Raw genomic sequence first — 15,495 nt, forward strand, 5'->3', positions numbered from 1 at the left:
GTCATCATACAACAGGCATGGCAGGAAAGGACACTTTCTACGGGTATTTGAGGAATCGGCTGCCGCAAAATTATACTCGTGACTGGGAGTTCCTGTGAGCTTTTCCTGTGTGCACGGACCTATCATGAATATCTCCTCTTTGTTATGTAATATCACGACAGTATTATTTCAAAAGAGAAACTCCATGCTGATCACTGAATGATGATGCTTCCTGGACAGTTCAGATTGCACCGTGTTCCGCTCCACGCGAAACGCTTGGTGTGACAGCTGCCGTTACAAAATCGAACTACTCTTGCCTGAAGTGTCGCAATCACGACTCTGCTCCACAGTCCTGGGGAGACAGTTTGCTGCAAACTCAAGGCTCTTGTAGAAGCCAAGAAAATGATAAGTCGTCTCAACATCACTGCCAGGAAATGTAGAATGAATAGCAACATCACAACCAGGAAAGGACTGGAGGACTATCACAATCACATCCCAGCACGATGTCTCTCAATAGATGAAAGGGAACGGACCTAAGGACTTGGGGGCCAAAGATGGCAGTTTTGGTTGTCATTTGACCAGATTTTGTTGATTTTTGAAGATATCTGTGCGGTGGGAAATGGGATGATAATTATTGTCAACATGACACATCAATTTTCTAAGAGATATATTTATTTGTACATAATATGCAAAATATTCAAATACAAGAATTAAAGCTCAAATAAAACAGAATTCTACAATCACCTGTGCCAGAGATTATGCGCCATAAAATTCTGAGGTGCTGGACGGAGTAGTGATACACAGTTTTCGATAGTACTGGTATTTTGCTCCAAAGTGTGACAGGCTAAAACTGTCTCCAGGTAATAATGTAACCGTTGAGCTACATTTATAAGAACATATCATTAGGTTTTGATGTATACATGGACGGTTCACTGATCACATATGACAACTTCATTCGTAAAACACAATATCAAAATTATGAATAAAAAATATAAATGATAACTAACCCAGTAATGAAAATTCTGACACACTAACTACCGCTATAATTTTTATGATTACTTAACTTTTTTATTGCAAAATGTTTCTGTTTCCTTCAACATAAGATTGTTCTGTTTTTGCATAGGTCACTTCAGGATCTCAAACTGTCTATTCAGCAACTTGTCAGGAGAACAGTCAGCCTCACTATATTTTGAGGACGAGGTACATTCAGATTTGCAGAATTATGCTTTCTCTAAGGTGTTCATAACTATCATTATTATTTTTATCATATATACCATCTACTGACTACGAACCCTAAGATATCACAGCAGAATATTATGACAGGATGGTATCAGAATCACTTTCTTCTCAATTACATGAATGATGATTCTATAAAATCAACAAAGAATATAACTGAAATACAAGAATTGAAAATATTTTCTACAGACTACTTCATCTGTCGGTCACATCACCAACTTCAACTTTTTTTCCTCAAATTACATACAATTATTCTGTGCTTGTGCGCAAGAACCTCAAAATGTGAAAGCAATCACCAGATTGGTACCAATGTACAGATAATTTGAAGTGTTTCATCCCAAATCAAGAAATAGCCATTTTTACAATTTTGTGATAAATGGCTTCAAAGTTTGGTTTTATTTGAAAATGCATTGGAAATTTGCAAAGTTTTTAACAATAAAGGTTCACTCTTGGCCCTATTGCTCCAAAATGACAAATGAGCCATTATATGCTTATGGTACAGTTAACTCAAAATATTGTATTTTGAGCGTATCTCGGTTTGTACTGAAACTCTTCATTTGCATCGCCAACCCATGAACAAACATCAGGATGGGACACCCTCAAACAATCCAAGACCAACAACCTGATTAAAATATTTGCTCTTTTGGACGGCATATCAACAACAAAGGACATCACAAACAGATTGCTTTCTAACAAGAAAAGTATCACAGCACATCGGTACACAAGACCTGAGATTTTTCTTATCTAAATTTGGCATCTGTAGCTTGTTCAGACAGTATCTTTTAACAATCTTTTTGTCTCATAACTGAGATATGTATTTCAGGGAGCTCAAAGTAAAACAGACAGACCACTGTAAGTATAATCAAAAATAGTAATATAGAATCGTTTCTCAGTTGTGACAATGGTCATTTCACTCAAATTTGGTTTTCAGTTAAATAACATGGTTTTCATTTTTAATGATCAACTCAATTCGCTAAACATCTTGAATGTAAAACCATTCCAAATTCATCAATCTTACAACTATTTCTTATCAAATAGAAAGTTTTTAAGGCGCATTATCCGGTTCTGCGGAACAAAACCACTTCACCAAGTAAAGTGACACAATCCCTCATCGCGATGAGTGAGGCAGAGGCAGAGCCCCTTGGTCTTTGATAGTTGCACACAGAAGTTTATGGTTCTCTTCTAGTCTATTTGGGGCTAAACATTCACTCAAGGCACCTCATCTTTCCATTTGAGCCTCTAGCTCGAATCGCAAAACAGCCCCGGACTTCGCTAACTAACTCAAGTTGGAAATCAGTGAGACCAGCTCCCTAGACAGTAAACTAACATTATAGATACATGTAACACCCTAATAGTGCCTTGTCACTACAAAGTACCTGCTCCCAGTCTATATGCTGTGCTTCTGCATTCCAAGAACCAAAACAGTGGCAGAGACGCATGAATCTGCCATCACATGGAGGGGTTGAAGAAGGACTTGACAGAGGTCGCCTCATTCCAACCGTAACTGTGGGACTTGACTCAGGCGGTTGGTCGCTGCCATCTGTTTTTCATGTTTGTTAGCATTAGATGCGGAGTGAGTAGAACTGGAAAGGAAGACAAGTTGTGTTAAAATACCTCAGTTTACAAGCGAGGTTGAGGCCTTTCTCTGTGCGATTGGTGATAAGGAACACTGGTAAACCAGCAACCAGTCGATAGCAACAAGGAAGACCATAGAAAAGAATAAGATATCTAACTCCAGCCAACTTGAACTCGTTCACAAATCAGAACCTCTCCTGACAAATGTTATCACTACTGTACAAGAACCTTCATTTCGATCAAACTTGGCTCATCTTTCGGATTATTAATGCCTATTTACTGAGTTTACTGCCTACACTACAGATATCATAGCGAGAAAAGCCCTAGTTTCATTACAAGGTATTTTGAAGACACGTCAATCAAATTTGGTACCGTAGTAAGAAATGTGCAAAGCTAACACAATCCCATGCTAAACATGCAGAAAGCATGGAATGATTGACCAATTTAGGGGGGGTTGGTGCATGAAGCACGTGGGACCATTCACCACGGAAGGAAACAATTTTTCAGGGCACTTGGACAACACAATTCATTACTGACATATCACATGTACCAGGACGTAAGTTTAAGGAAGATGACATAAAAGCATGCATCTTTGACAGTAAAAAAGAATCTAATCTAGATGTACCACAGTCAGTGAGAATTGCTTCTACAAATATATGTAGTGTTTTTTGGACAAACATGTCAGCTTTTTTTTGTGATTTGTTTGTGTTACAATCCCGCTTACATGTTGATGTGTATTATGATGACATCAGATATGAAAGAATGGGATTCGGACACATAAAAGAAGCAAATGGGGCAGCGGTAGTGCAGTGGAAGAGAGTCGGCCTCATGATCAGGAGGTCGTGGGTTTGACTCCCGGCCCAGTCACTGCTTAGTTCCCCTACTGGTCGAGCTCAAGTGAGCACCTTCTGGTTGCTGCTTGAAACCCCTGATTGATTTCTGTGGAGACCAGGGTAAGCGCTTGAGCAGTCTTTACTGATTAGCGCTATATAAATATAAACATTACATTACATTTACATTACATCTGTAATGATGTGATGAGATTGAGCCAACGACTAACTGAGATCGCCAACCAATGTCTATAAAACAGGAGTCGGGGTCCACTTTAGATCGTCATATTGTAAGAGAACTTCATCCATAACATTCATACGTAGTCTAAACATCATCCTGTTAAACTGCAGGGGTTTGGCAGCATTCTAGGTACACATAAGCCTTACTTCTAGATACTCACCCAGACAGTCTGGCCAGTTTTGCACCTTGAGGCAAAATTAAAGTGATGGCTTAACATTTGGAACACATGCTTTCGAGGAATAGTAAACTGTCAATTTCGATATCTTAAGTTTGATTTTTGAATTACAAGGAAAGTATAAACTTTATATTTAGGTTACTATATTGATAATATATCATTTGAAGTTTGAATTTCAGGCAGCAGTTGCCTTTTCTCTGTACAGGGAACCAACACAATAACTGTTTTTCGTCCAGTGACAAATTTGTGACCCTAATGGCCTCTCCTGTGTAGCAAGGACATACTCCTGAGCTCAGGCTATTACTCCATTGCCAGGTTGGCAATTTTAGCATCTGTGTGCAATTCAGAGAGCCCAAACCACTGCACCCATCGTCCCCACACATACCTCGGATCCACATTTTCCTGATTAGCTTGTTGCTGTTTGGCGTCGGCGGCAAATTGATAAACGATGAGGAGGCAATCCTTGCAGAGCTGTACGATCCTTCGCGAACAGTTCATCTCGTACTGACTGATCGCATCCGTACTCTTACTGAAGATCGTCTCCCATGAACTCCTGGAAATGAAAACAAAATGTCAAGAATTGTTATTCCCGAAAATTCTTTATCTGATGTTTGTTAGGCAGGAAACCCTGTCACTAAGAGTAGTTTCAGGAAAGCCGGTATTTTCAAAAGTAGCCGGTGTTTCGGGTCACTGTCACCAGAGGTCTGTGGAGTGACCATCCCAATCTCCAACAACAATGATTAATGTAAGAACTCTGTGATGGAGATTGGATTTGTCATCCTTGCAGTGTCACTAATCATCAAATGCTTGGAATTTGCTTCTCATTTGGTTAGGGATAGACTACGTTTAATCGAAAAGTACGCACCCTGATGTTGAGAAACAGTTCCAGAGGCCCTGGCCGTGACTCCATAACAAACGATTGAACACCCGGCTGAAAATGCGATAAAGTTTGAGTGCCTCGACGTCTGTTGTCCTCCAAACTCTCTGAAGGACAGCTCGCACATTTGATCGCACAATATCTATCACCTGAAACAAGAAACAAGAACCATTGAGCACCAGATATTGCTGATAGGTTTTACAATTCAGATACATACATTACACGGTAGTTATTTGAGGCAAAGAATGGTTCGGTGTTGTTCTAATACATTAATGAAACAACATGTACCTTTCGTCTCTTGATGGAATCCAACTTGACTAGCCAGTACGATGCCACCCGAGGCTTGTGAAACTTCCAGCTCTCGTGCAACTTATCGAGGACAAACTCTGCCTCCTCGTCACTCTTCCCTGGGAACTTAATGCGCATGTCGTTCAACGCAACCAGCGTCTTCTTCGTGTAATCTTCCTCTCTGTCCCGGATTGCGTTGTTCATGTACAGGTCGTCCTAGAATGAGTAACAAATGTGATATGTTGAGCATGACTCACAATTAAGAGGTTGTAGGTTGGAACTCCAGTCTGGCTGCTGCTTTGTTGTCTTAACTCTACGGTCAAGCTAAAGGCAACTCTAAACTTGAAGTTTAGTACAACAAGTATCAAGTTTTCTCTACATATTTAACACATCAACCTTACAAAACTCAACCTTTTACTCACAATAGTAACATTAGTAGGCGGCACTCTGGTTGAACTGCCAGGTCTGGTTAGAGACTTTGACCGCTGTTGACTCTTCTGTCTAATAGCAGGTCTATGTTCAGAGGACGGACGGTTCGACTGCTGTGTTGACGGCCGTGACATCTGACCTCTTTGAGCACGCGAACGCCCCTCATAGTTCGTCTGCGATCGTGATAGGGAGAAGTTTTCGTCATCGCTGTCGACTGACATGGATTCGTCGCCATTGTCTCTTGGTTCAGGCTCATACGTGGGCATGCTGGAGAGTGGCTTGGGCCCCCGAGGAGGCTTGGCTGTGACGACTGCTTTGCCTTGCATCTCGTCTGCTTCACACTGAGCTATCATGTCAAGGATGTCGACTTCCTGTAAGGAAAGTGATTGACACTCAACAAAAATGTTCCCAAGAGCAGATGCAGGAAAGAAGATTCAATCATCAGAAGCACGAGTAGTTTTCAGTACTCACCCTGAGTTTTTGGTTATAAGTCGTTGCTATCTCTTTTTGCAGGGAACCCGATCGTCCAGAGAGGAAAATTGAGAATGCATCGTTTAACAGTGTGGAATACTTCTCCTGTTTGAACTTGTCGTCCGGTGGGAAGATTCGTTGGTAGCGGCCCGAGTTTCGATTCTCGTATTCCTCCCGAGCAGCACCTCGACGCACCTTCATCAGCAGGTCTTTCTGCAAAAGAAATAGTTGCTGTAGAAAGATATCCCGTTCAGCCAAGCACATCTCTGTGGCATCTTGTAACTAGTGTTCATTTGAACCAGTAGGGAACCAAGTTCTGACTTCGAACTCGATTACTCTCGATTTTTTCTACTGCGCTGCGTCTGCCCGTGGCCACTTCAAAGCAATGCCCCCAATTGCCAATCAAAACGATGAACTGATTTGCATTTCGTGACTCTGATCATGGCAAAGGGCCCAACAACCTAATGCACATGGTACATACCAGTTCCTCCTTCTTCCTCTCGACACTTTGTCTTTTCTTGTTTAGTTCTGACTGATCGTTATCGATTCTTTTGTTAGGACGGAACAACCGCCTCTGTGCCTCTGCCTTCTGGGCAGCGATATTCCTCTTTTTGTCACTGGCCCTGCAACACAGGTAATGAAACATTTTTGAAAATTGGCTTGTGATAAAATATCACCAATTGAAAAATAGCAGCTGCCCTTCTGTACACTTTAGTGTTCACCATGATATGTGTGCAAATTTGCTGATTTATACTAATTCTGTCTGCAGTCGAATTCTATTTGTTAGCGTATTAGACTTGAAACTGTTTGCATGTTTTCCTAATTAAGCATCACTTGAAGATACGCACCTGATATTTAGCAGCCTGAAGGCATCGTCAAGGACTCCAGATTTGATCTGCAAATCAATCTGTTCATCCGTTCCAAAGCTTGGAGATCGATTTATCTCCAACAGCCAAGGTTTCAGTTTCCTATCCATGATAATATCAAAGCCAAGAACTTCAAAGCACACACTGTCGCTGCCCGATACCTGTCCAGGCCGGCACATTCGATACGCATGGAGCAAATGTGGCTCAGCGACGATCAGAGTCTTCACTATAATGTCTGTGATGCTCTTCCACATAAATCCTATGTCATAGTCATGTTTTCGCAAATAATCGTTGAAGAATTTTAGCGATCTTTTGCTGCCGGAGTTTAAGCTCTCGCCTTTGGTGTAGTTTTCATTGTGCTTGTTTATGGAATAGTTTGTCAGATGCATGTACAGCTGATCCTGGAAGTGGAAGGCGATATGATGACATGAAGTTCTTATATAAGGTTTTAAACTGTACAGCATCCTCAACTTGTTTTACATTCCTTCCCCAGCCGAATCGAGAGCCCATCTGTAGAAACCAGGGAACGGCAGTGGCACATACTGTGCAACACACGGACATTTGAAACTATATTTTCTAACCCCAGTTTACGTCATACGTGTATACCATTCGATACCAGTACACTCTCAACAGACCTAACATCAGAAACTGAAATTTAGGAAACAGAGAAAAACAACATGACCTACCAAACAGCAGGAAACTGATCAAGCAGCCAACTTACCACATTAGTGTCATGAGGTATAAGGTATTTCTCCGTGCTTAGTCTCAGTAGGCCATCATTGTAGAGGAACACTCGAAGGGGGTCACACGAGGTCACCAAGACGTAAATCCGCATGTCACATTTATAACCATCGACGAGAAAGGGTTTGTCCATGTACTCCTGTACGATCATGTGCTCAGACTGAGGGATCTTTTCAGGATTGCGATACAACTGGATGCTAGAACAGAAAGAGATCAATAAAATGTGTACTGAGATGACAAGATTTGGTTTCAGGTTAGTTCCGGTTTCTCAAGGCAAGCGAGGAACTGTAAACTACTTCATTTTCCCCACCGTTTGGCTAGGTGGCACAAATGGACCCCTTCCACATCAAGATGGATTCTGGGCAAGGCAGCACCAATGGACTCACTTACCCATTTCCCATTGCTCCGTTGGCTGGTTTCACAATGAAAGTCTTGTTTTTCTTCTTCTTCTTCAACTCTCTTGCATAGGTCATGAAGGCAGTCCCCTCTGATGGAAGAATCCAGGTTTTTGGCACAAAGTTGTATTCCTCTGGATGTGCCTTTGCCATTCTAGAAAAAAAGTAGATAAGAACTTATTCATGGTAGTAAAGGTTGTGATGAAACAAACAATGGTTTTCATTTCTGTACAACACTGCATGATTCATCAGCTCAAGTGCCGATGATGATGAAGAACACCCAAGGAAAACACAATGACATCAATCATAAATACAGTGCTGCCAAATCTTTTTTGTGAATCAGTTTTTATCACAACATCAGATCAAGGATGAGAGACAGTGATCGCCGGACTTACTTGAACATATTCCTGGCAAGACAGTCTTTTCTACACACTTCACCCATTCCCGGGAAGTGGTTGATCCTCTGGTAAGGTTTCATCTCTGCTATCCTGTCGGTTGACACAAAGCTATCCACCCAGATCAAGAAGCTGTTGATATCATCGTCTTTGGTCACGATATAGCCGGCACGCTCTACTACTTGCCTCACTGAAATGCAAAGGGTGTAATCTCTTAAAACAAGCACAATGGTGTTAAATAGCTAATTTGCGCTTTGTATGACAGATACACAATTTCCATTTAATCAAAGTTTTTAAGTCATGCATTTAGCATTAAAGCAAGTTCAAATCAATATTCTTAAGAATGATGATAACAAGGCTACAACTGACCTACTTTGCTGGTTCTTCACTACTTTTATACCAAGTCACAACATAAGAAACTTGGTGCAAAACATCACCGTTACGAAGAGGACGAAGCGCACAGAATCATGTGAGCATTTACCTATATCGTATCTTGTTCCACTGATATTTGCTGAAACTAAAGATTTCCGCTTTTTACTCGTTCTTTTCTTCTCCTGCCTTCCTCGCTCGTGTCGCTCAGGTTTCGAGACGGTACGTTCAACAGTGCTTTCCTCAGCAGACGTTCCAGTGTGGAAATGAACGTTTGCTCTAGTTCCTGTATCAAATCTACTGTTAGCATCATATGTAGCGTTCCGTGCATTGTGCCGAGAGACAGCATCTCCTCTGATGTTTGCATCATGGCCAGTGTTTCTACTGTGTCTAGAGAGAGCGTCTTGTCTAGGAGCTCCCTCATGTCTAGAAAGAGCTTCATATTTAGCATCGTCAGGTCGCGAGAGCGCTTCATATCGAGGGTCATCATGTCTGTAGAGAGCGTCGTGTCTTGGATCATCCCGTCTTTTCACCACATCATTTCGGGAAAGTGAATCATGCCTCATATCCTGTCTTAATGTCTGCGCCAGAGAAGGTCTGGTGCTGTCTAATCGGCTGCTCTGGGAGTGCCTACTGGAATCTAGACCTGACATGTACGACATCCTGGCACTGTCCAATGGATTCGAAGAATGTGTCACGGAAAATCTGCTGTCTCTGTCCATGTTTAACGTTTGTGACAGTCTCGCACTCTCCAGCTTCCTCGGAGATGTATTGCTCGTGCTGCTCAGGTTCAGGCCAAGTTCTGAAAAGAGATAATTACACATTTATGATTTGCACATTGTTGAATCTGGTAGGAGGTGCTGCCACTTAGTTCATTTTCAAAGCAAACACAGAGAAACATTTTCATCACCAAAACCAGAACCAAACGAATGATGCAGAGCGATGCTGACAAAATGTCACGACATTGCCTTGACGATGTTTTTTGAATAACAACAGGTAGAAAGCGGTTCCATATGATATTCTTAAATGATCCAAACACTAGACAGGACTCACCAGCTATTGATGTTGGACTAACTGTCACACAAGTCAAGGGCAACCTTACCTCTTTCTACAGCAGCCAGCGAGGAGGAAGATCCAAAGTTGGTCTGCAACCGACCACCTGGTGGAGTTGCAACGGGCATTTTAAATTCGATGCCGAGATTTTCAAGGTATCGTGAGATCAAAGAAATAATCTGATTTCCATCTTGTCTGAAATAAAAGAACACATTGACAAATGTAATATAGTTACATACGGTACTTCATAAAACCTTCTAACTGTCATTTTTAGTCGTTTAGATTTTAATTTCAACAGACTTGTTACACTAATGTGATCAGACTGTAGACCAATACTACTAGATCATTGACAAAAACCCATTGATCAGCTGAACAAAAATAGGTGAGTTATTAACATTTTGTTGTTTATCGTCCGTACTGGCTAACTGGGGGCCTTCGGCCCCCCAATCCTTGTCTCACAGTGCCTGGGAGGTCTTAGCCCAAGCCCCCCAGGCCCCACACGGCCACAGTACAACTTCTTCATTCTTATCTTGTGTCGTGATACTAGATCAGCCATAGGCCTACCGCCTACCGGCATGCCGACGTTACAGATTGACTATCATCCTTTTCTCACAGGTCTCATTATAGTCGTTACTGACGTTAGGGTCTAGGTCTAGGAGTCAAGTAGGACCCCACAAAGTAACAACGTGAATGTGAGATTTCGTCAGCCTTATGGCAGCCTAAGGCTAAGGTGTTATGACATTGACAGCCTCTAGGCAGGCCTCGTCTAGCCAGTCTACTCTACTCTAGGTTAAAAAAACTGAGGAACAAACTACACTAAACAGCTAATTATTCATTGTACAAGGAAATATTTCATTTTTCAGAACTTCAGCTGATACATATATGCATGGTCTTACTGATAGCTTCTTTAAAGATAGAAGCGGTACAGGAAAATTCACTTTTGACGATCTTTTTATCAAAAATTCAGGGGCACCTGCTGGCAAAAACTCGCCGCCATGTTGCTTGTTTTCATACGTCACTTGACAACTTACCCGGGTAAATCTTGTCGTTCGAGCGACTACCAACCCTGGATAGTGGCGGGAAAGATGGCGCGGGAAATTTAAAATTCATTGACGTGACCGCAACTCATCCAGTCCACCGTCGAATAGGCCTACAGTCTCAGAGTCAGAGCCGGTTGAACTTGGATTGCCCCGTAGCAAGCAGAGTGCGACGACAGTCATGCGTGGTTTCTTCACCGTTTTTCTCCCCATCCGTTCGTGCCAATCAATCAGGACGGTTCCTAATTTCTGGGTCACCGATAAGGTCAGTTCAGGTCATCCGGTTTCGGAAATCGATTCCTTTGAGAATTTATGAGGTGATTACCTGTCTTTGTGTCTGCAAATTGACAAAATTTCGTCTGGTACTTCAAATGCTCTCCAATTTCTTACTGATTTGAGCAGAAAAAACAAGTGAAAAAAATATTTGGACTTAGAAATGTTTTCATCTTTCAGAGTTGAATTTTTTCATAGGTTCAAAATTCTGAAACATTTTCGTTTTCATATGGATTCTCACGATAGCCACTGTCCATGGTGTTATGATAATCATGAGAGCTTTGCACCGAGGTGTTAGTTGCCGGGTTAATAATTGGAGACGCAGTAGTCGCGACCGATTACGGCAATAAGGCCCTTTGGTCGGGTTAGAGGGGTAAATTTGGTCGTTGGGACCGCCTAAGCCAGTGGTCGTGGTCTGGGTACCGGGGTGGTCGTGTTACCGGGGCCTTTTAATGGTAATTAGAGAGGAAACCATGCGGGACTGGCGATTCTTGGTCGTCATAGCGGGGTGGTCGCGTTACCGGGGTGGTAGTGCTTTTAGCTTTCAGCTATGCCATATCACAACAAATCGACATGTTCCTGCCAGTGTCATCCCGGGCCATAACACGACAAGGTGCTGTGATGTTTTCTTACAAACTTGATCCTCGTTTAATGATCTATAAACTCTATCCCGGGGACACAACACTCTAGAGCATTTTAGAAAATGAAAAGCAAACTAAAAGTATGATTTTCAGGTTTATTAGATAACATTGATTAATCCATAGATTCAACAAGTGATTTAGTTTCATCTACATGTACAATGAATACAATAAACGCAATTTGTTCATCATGATTGTGACCAATCATCTGAATTGAACCCCGGAAGCAAGCTATGACACACACTTAGACTTACATAATGGTTCACTCATGGTCAAGATCAGTCATTTGTACAAAACATAAAAAGCAATTAATAAAGGATATGGCACCTTTTCTCAGCGTCTTGAAGCTTCAATGGTTAGAATTCACGAACTTCGCTAGTGCTCATAACAACACGTTTGGAATCGACCGTTTGGAACCCCCCCCCCCCCCCCCCCCCCCCAGCACTGAGATCATGAATTCGTGAATGTAAAATAACCTTGATGAGTCAAGGTCAATTCGAGGTCATTCACTGGGCAGGAAAACTGTCACGCTATTGGTTTATAACGTTCATGCTTGAGACCATCGGCCTCAGACTGATTGCACCCGGTCGTACTACAGTCGATCCAGAGGTCCAAAGAAGCAAGCCTGAAGCATCGCTAATAAAACATCTGCTCAGGAACGCATGCAAGTCAGTCTGCGTAAATACTGACAATATAAAGCATTGACACACAAAAATGTCCAAACTCAGTTAGATCAAACTGTTCGCTACCAGTCCGAGGAGTAAAGTGAGCAGACCCAGTGTAACGTGGTTTGCACCTCCAACCGGGGGGGTCGATGGACAGTCTGAAACAGGGAAGTGATTATTGTGAGGATCAGTTCAATATGACTATAAAACTAGGCCCGAAGAGCTGTGGCCTGAGGAGTTTTTCGCACAACATTGCTATAAATGAAGAAAGAATATTCGATCTTCACCTGTCGAAAGTTTCAAAATATCTTAATATGAAAATAGAAGTTTCAGTCTATACTTCATCATGAAGACGAACGCTCCATGTGAAAACCGCAGCGATGCAGCATCAATCGCCAGGTTCGCTCTGTTGTCAACTGCGTGGCATTGGGTCGCCCTGCAAGTTAGGGTGAGGGACGAGGCCGTTCCACTGTGTCTGTATAGCCTGCAGGTCGTGTTTACACTCCGGACACAGTGGACCGGCCTCGTTCCTCACCCTAAGGAGACCAAAGTAGGATGATGCAATGGACTGCCCAGGGAGTCTAGTTGTGTCAAACTTTACCTTTATCCTGTTTCGTTGTGGTGTATTTAGCCGTCGGTGTCAGTTCGAGTTGTTCAAGGATCAAATTGATGTCATCATTGGTCGCAGTCGAGAGGACACGATTGGAGCTGAGGACATTGACCTTTAACCCTTTGGAACACGTGCCGTTGGCTTCTACGGTGATGCATTGAATGACGATGAGAATCTCTGCATCTAAGGTACTATTTTTCTTAATGATGTTGAATCTGCTAGCTGAAATCAGAGGAGGCAACGTTATGACGTAAGATCACGTGATTTTATGTCATGTTTGCAAGGTTCATCGCATACTTGATGGAGTCTTAGAGTTAATACACATATGATATTGCTCTAACGACATCACGAATCTACGTTCAAATATGAAAAGTCGAAGAGAATAGACTTTAAGGCCTACTTGAGACTGCCAAAATTTTAGCTAGGCAAAAAAGTTACGCTTTTACAAGGAATATATTCATTCCTCAATCAAACATGACACATTCCCCTAACTATGCATATTAGTTACACTTGAACCCATATATTTCCTGACTCAACCATTACAGCGGCCGCCTCAGCGCTACCACGCGGGGCCTAATGGTATTAGGCTACCTTCATCTCGGGTCAAATCGGATTCAACATCAGAAAAGCGTGATAATTCAGTCAGATTTAGATTTTTTCCTTTTTTTGTGCAATATGTTGACGGAAACTACTCATGTAGAATAGGAGGTAACTGCAGCCGATGGTCCTTTAACGAAACAGCACTGATCTTACTCTCATATTTTGGGCTGATGTAGTAGATCATCTTGGCCGGTACCGTTGTATCGGGCAGGGAGAGGTTCATGCTGCCTGAGCCAGAGAGGTAGACGCATTTAGCAGAATCACTCCTGAAAAATGACAAACAGGGAAATAAAGTGATGTATGCATCGTAGAATATTGTAAACAGTTGGTTTGAACACAAAGTCATTATGCGTTTACTGTAAACTTTATCAGAGGCCGTCATTAAGTTAGCTGCATGTATGTGGCTTACTACACTCATGTGCAGATGTTTTTCTCTTTTACGATACCAGTGTTTAGGTGCGACCACTGCTTTGGGTGCGTAATGTCACTCATGGTGTTGTAAAAAGGGGTAATAGTCCCCCATTAAAAAATTTTCAACAAGAACATCTTGCGGCTTTCTTACTTTCTTGTTCCCACCAAGGTTACGGCAGCTTCCGAGTTGGACGTCTTATTGACGTAGAAGAACAGGTTTTCCAATTCGTTGGGATCCTGTTCTTCGGACCATCCTTTCACTTCATACCATTTTTTATCACTTGCGAACTGAAATATAACACGTGATGTAAATAAAGAATTGTGGGTTTGTTTGAGGAATGATATGAGTTATCTGCTCCTTCAGATATGACTCTGATTCAGGTAGCGCTGTAAGGACTTCATTTTGCAAGGCCAGAACACTCCCCAGACCCGCCCCAAAACACACCCGGCAAATGCTGTACAACGAGAATCAAGTCCTGCTTGAAAAGAAGTTGTGGCCCATTTACGAACCAAAGGGTTTATCAGTCGTTAATTGTTCCACTTGTTGGCAAGAGTTTCATGGTATTCCTCAGGATGACCGTCATCCCGTTACCTACTCTTGGCCCAATGCAACTTGGAAAGTGACCTCCCATCCTGAGATTCAGGCTTTGGATACTCCTACCTCGTATACAAATATCGAGATGCGGAGTATATTGAAAACCAATGCTGCCAGGCTGTGATCAACCCGACCTAACTGAGGGGCGGCCTGCTGTTATGGCGAATTCACTTCCCAGAGTCATGTTCTTCTCTCTCCTCAAAATAGACTTACCTTAGCGAAATCAAATGACGAATCCACATGTTCTTCGGTCCAGTTGTAGAACCCTGTCTCTGAGTAAGCCGGGGCAACCGAGGCTACAGCCAGGAAGAGGAGAATTGCAGACTTCATGATGGTAGAAATAGTATCTCTTTCAAAGTGTTCGAACGCAATCAGGTAAAGCCGGCAGCGGGCAACGTATTTAATTCAGATAAACAAATAGGACAAAATAGTTAGATTACAATAAATAAAAATCAGGGACCATCTCATATAATAAGCATGGGAGAACGCCATAACGGTTTGTCTCTTAGGCCGACTGAGCAACTGGGCTCACCCCTATTTACATTGTCCTGCAATTATATGACAGGCATGTTGTTTTTACCGATGGAGAAGAATCTGAGAGCCCGGAAATCTCCATTTTTTAGATGCCGCCTGCAGTAGAATTAATTCACTACTCCGTGAATAAATCCTGAGGAAATCAGAGGGGTTAATGTTCGCTTCTCCGGCAATGTGAAACGCGTCGTGTCTTGTCCGACTCATATCGACCC

The 15,495-nt window shown here is 42.3% G+C and overlaps 2 protein-coding genes across 4 annotated transcripts; both read right to left on the reverse strand.

Moving 5' to 3' along the window:
- Positions 1-639: 639 nt before the first annotated feature.
- On the reverse strand, positions 640-10,928 carry LOC135486974 (tubulin polyglutamylase TTLL7-like). 3 transcript variants are annotated; one of them, XM_064770200.1, is made up of 15 exons: positions 10,817-10,928; positions 9,970-10,115; positions 8,980-9,669; positions 8,499-8,688; positions 8,099-8,257; positions 7,689-7,905; positions 6,950-7,368; positions 6,583-6,724; positions 6,102-6,314; positions 5,624-6,001; positions 5,202-5,417; positions 4,902-5,062; positions 4,422-4,589; positions 4,022-4,046; positions 640-2,798 (listed from the first exon to the last, which is right to left on the reverse strand). In XM_064770200.1, the coding sequence occupies exons 2-15, from the start codon at positions 10,046-10,048 to the stop codon at positions 2,778-2,780; spliced, it is 3,078 nt and encodes a 1,025-aa protein (XP_064626270.1). In that variant the 5' UTR covers positions 10,049-10,115; positions 10,817-10,928; the 3' UTR covers positions 640-2,777. The 3 variants fall into 3 exon arrangements, with proteins under 3 accessions (XP_064626270.1, XP_064626268.1, XP_064626269.1); XM_064770198.1 differs by lacking the exon at positions 4,022-4,046; XM_064770199.1 differs by lacking the exon at positions 4,022-4,046 and having other exon boundaries at positions 10,894-10,909.
- A 1,026-nt stretch (positions 10,929-11,954) lies between these two features.
- On the reverse strand, positions 11,955-15,444 carry LOC135486199 (uncharacterized). The gene is made up of 5 exons (XM_064768845.1): positions 14,963-15,444; positions 14,306-14,442; positions 13,897-14,009; positions 13,135-13,365; positions 11,955-12,691 (listed from the first exon to the last, which is right to left on the reverse strand). Exons 1-5 carry the CDS (start codon positions 15,077-15,079, stop codon positions 12,597-12,599), a joined length of 693 nt encoding a protein of 230 aa, XP_064624915.1. The 5' UTR covers positions 15,080-15,444; the 3' UTR covers positions 11,955-12,596.
- Between the last annotated feature and the right edge of the window lie 51 nt (positions 15,445-15,495).

This window comes from Lineus longissimus, chromosome 4, assembly GCF_910592395.1.
Source record: "Lineus longissimus chromosome 4, tnLinLong1.2, whole genome shotgun sequence".
NCBI lineage: Eukaryota > Metazoa > Nemertea > Pilidiophora > Heteronemertea > Lineidae > Lineus > Lineus longissimus.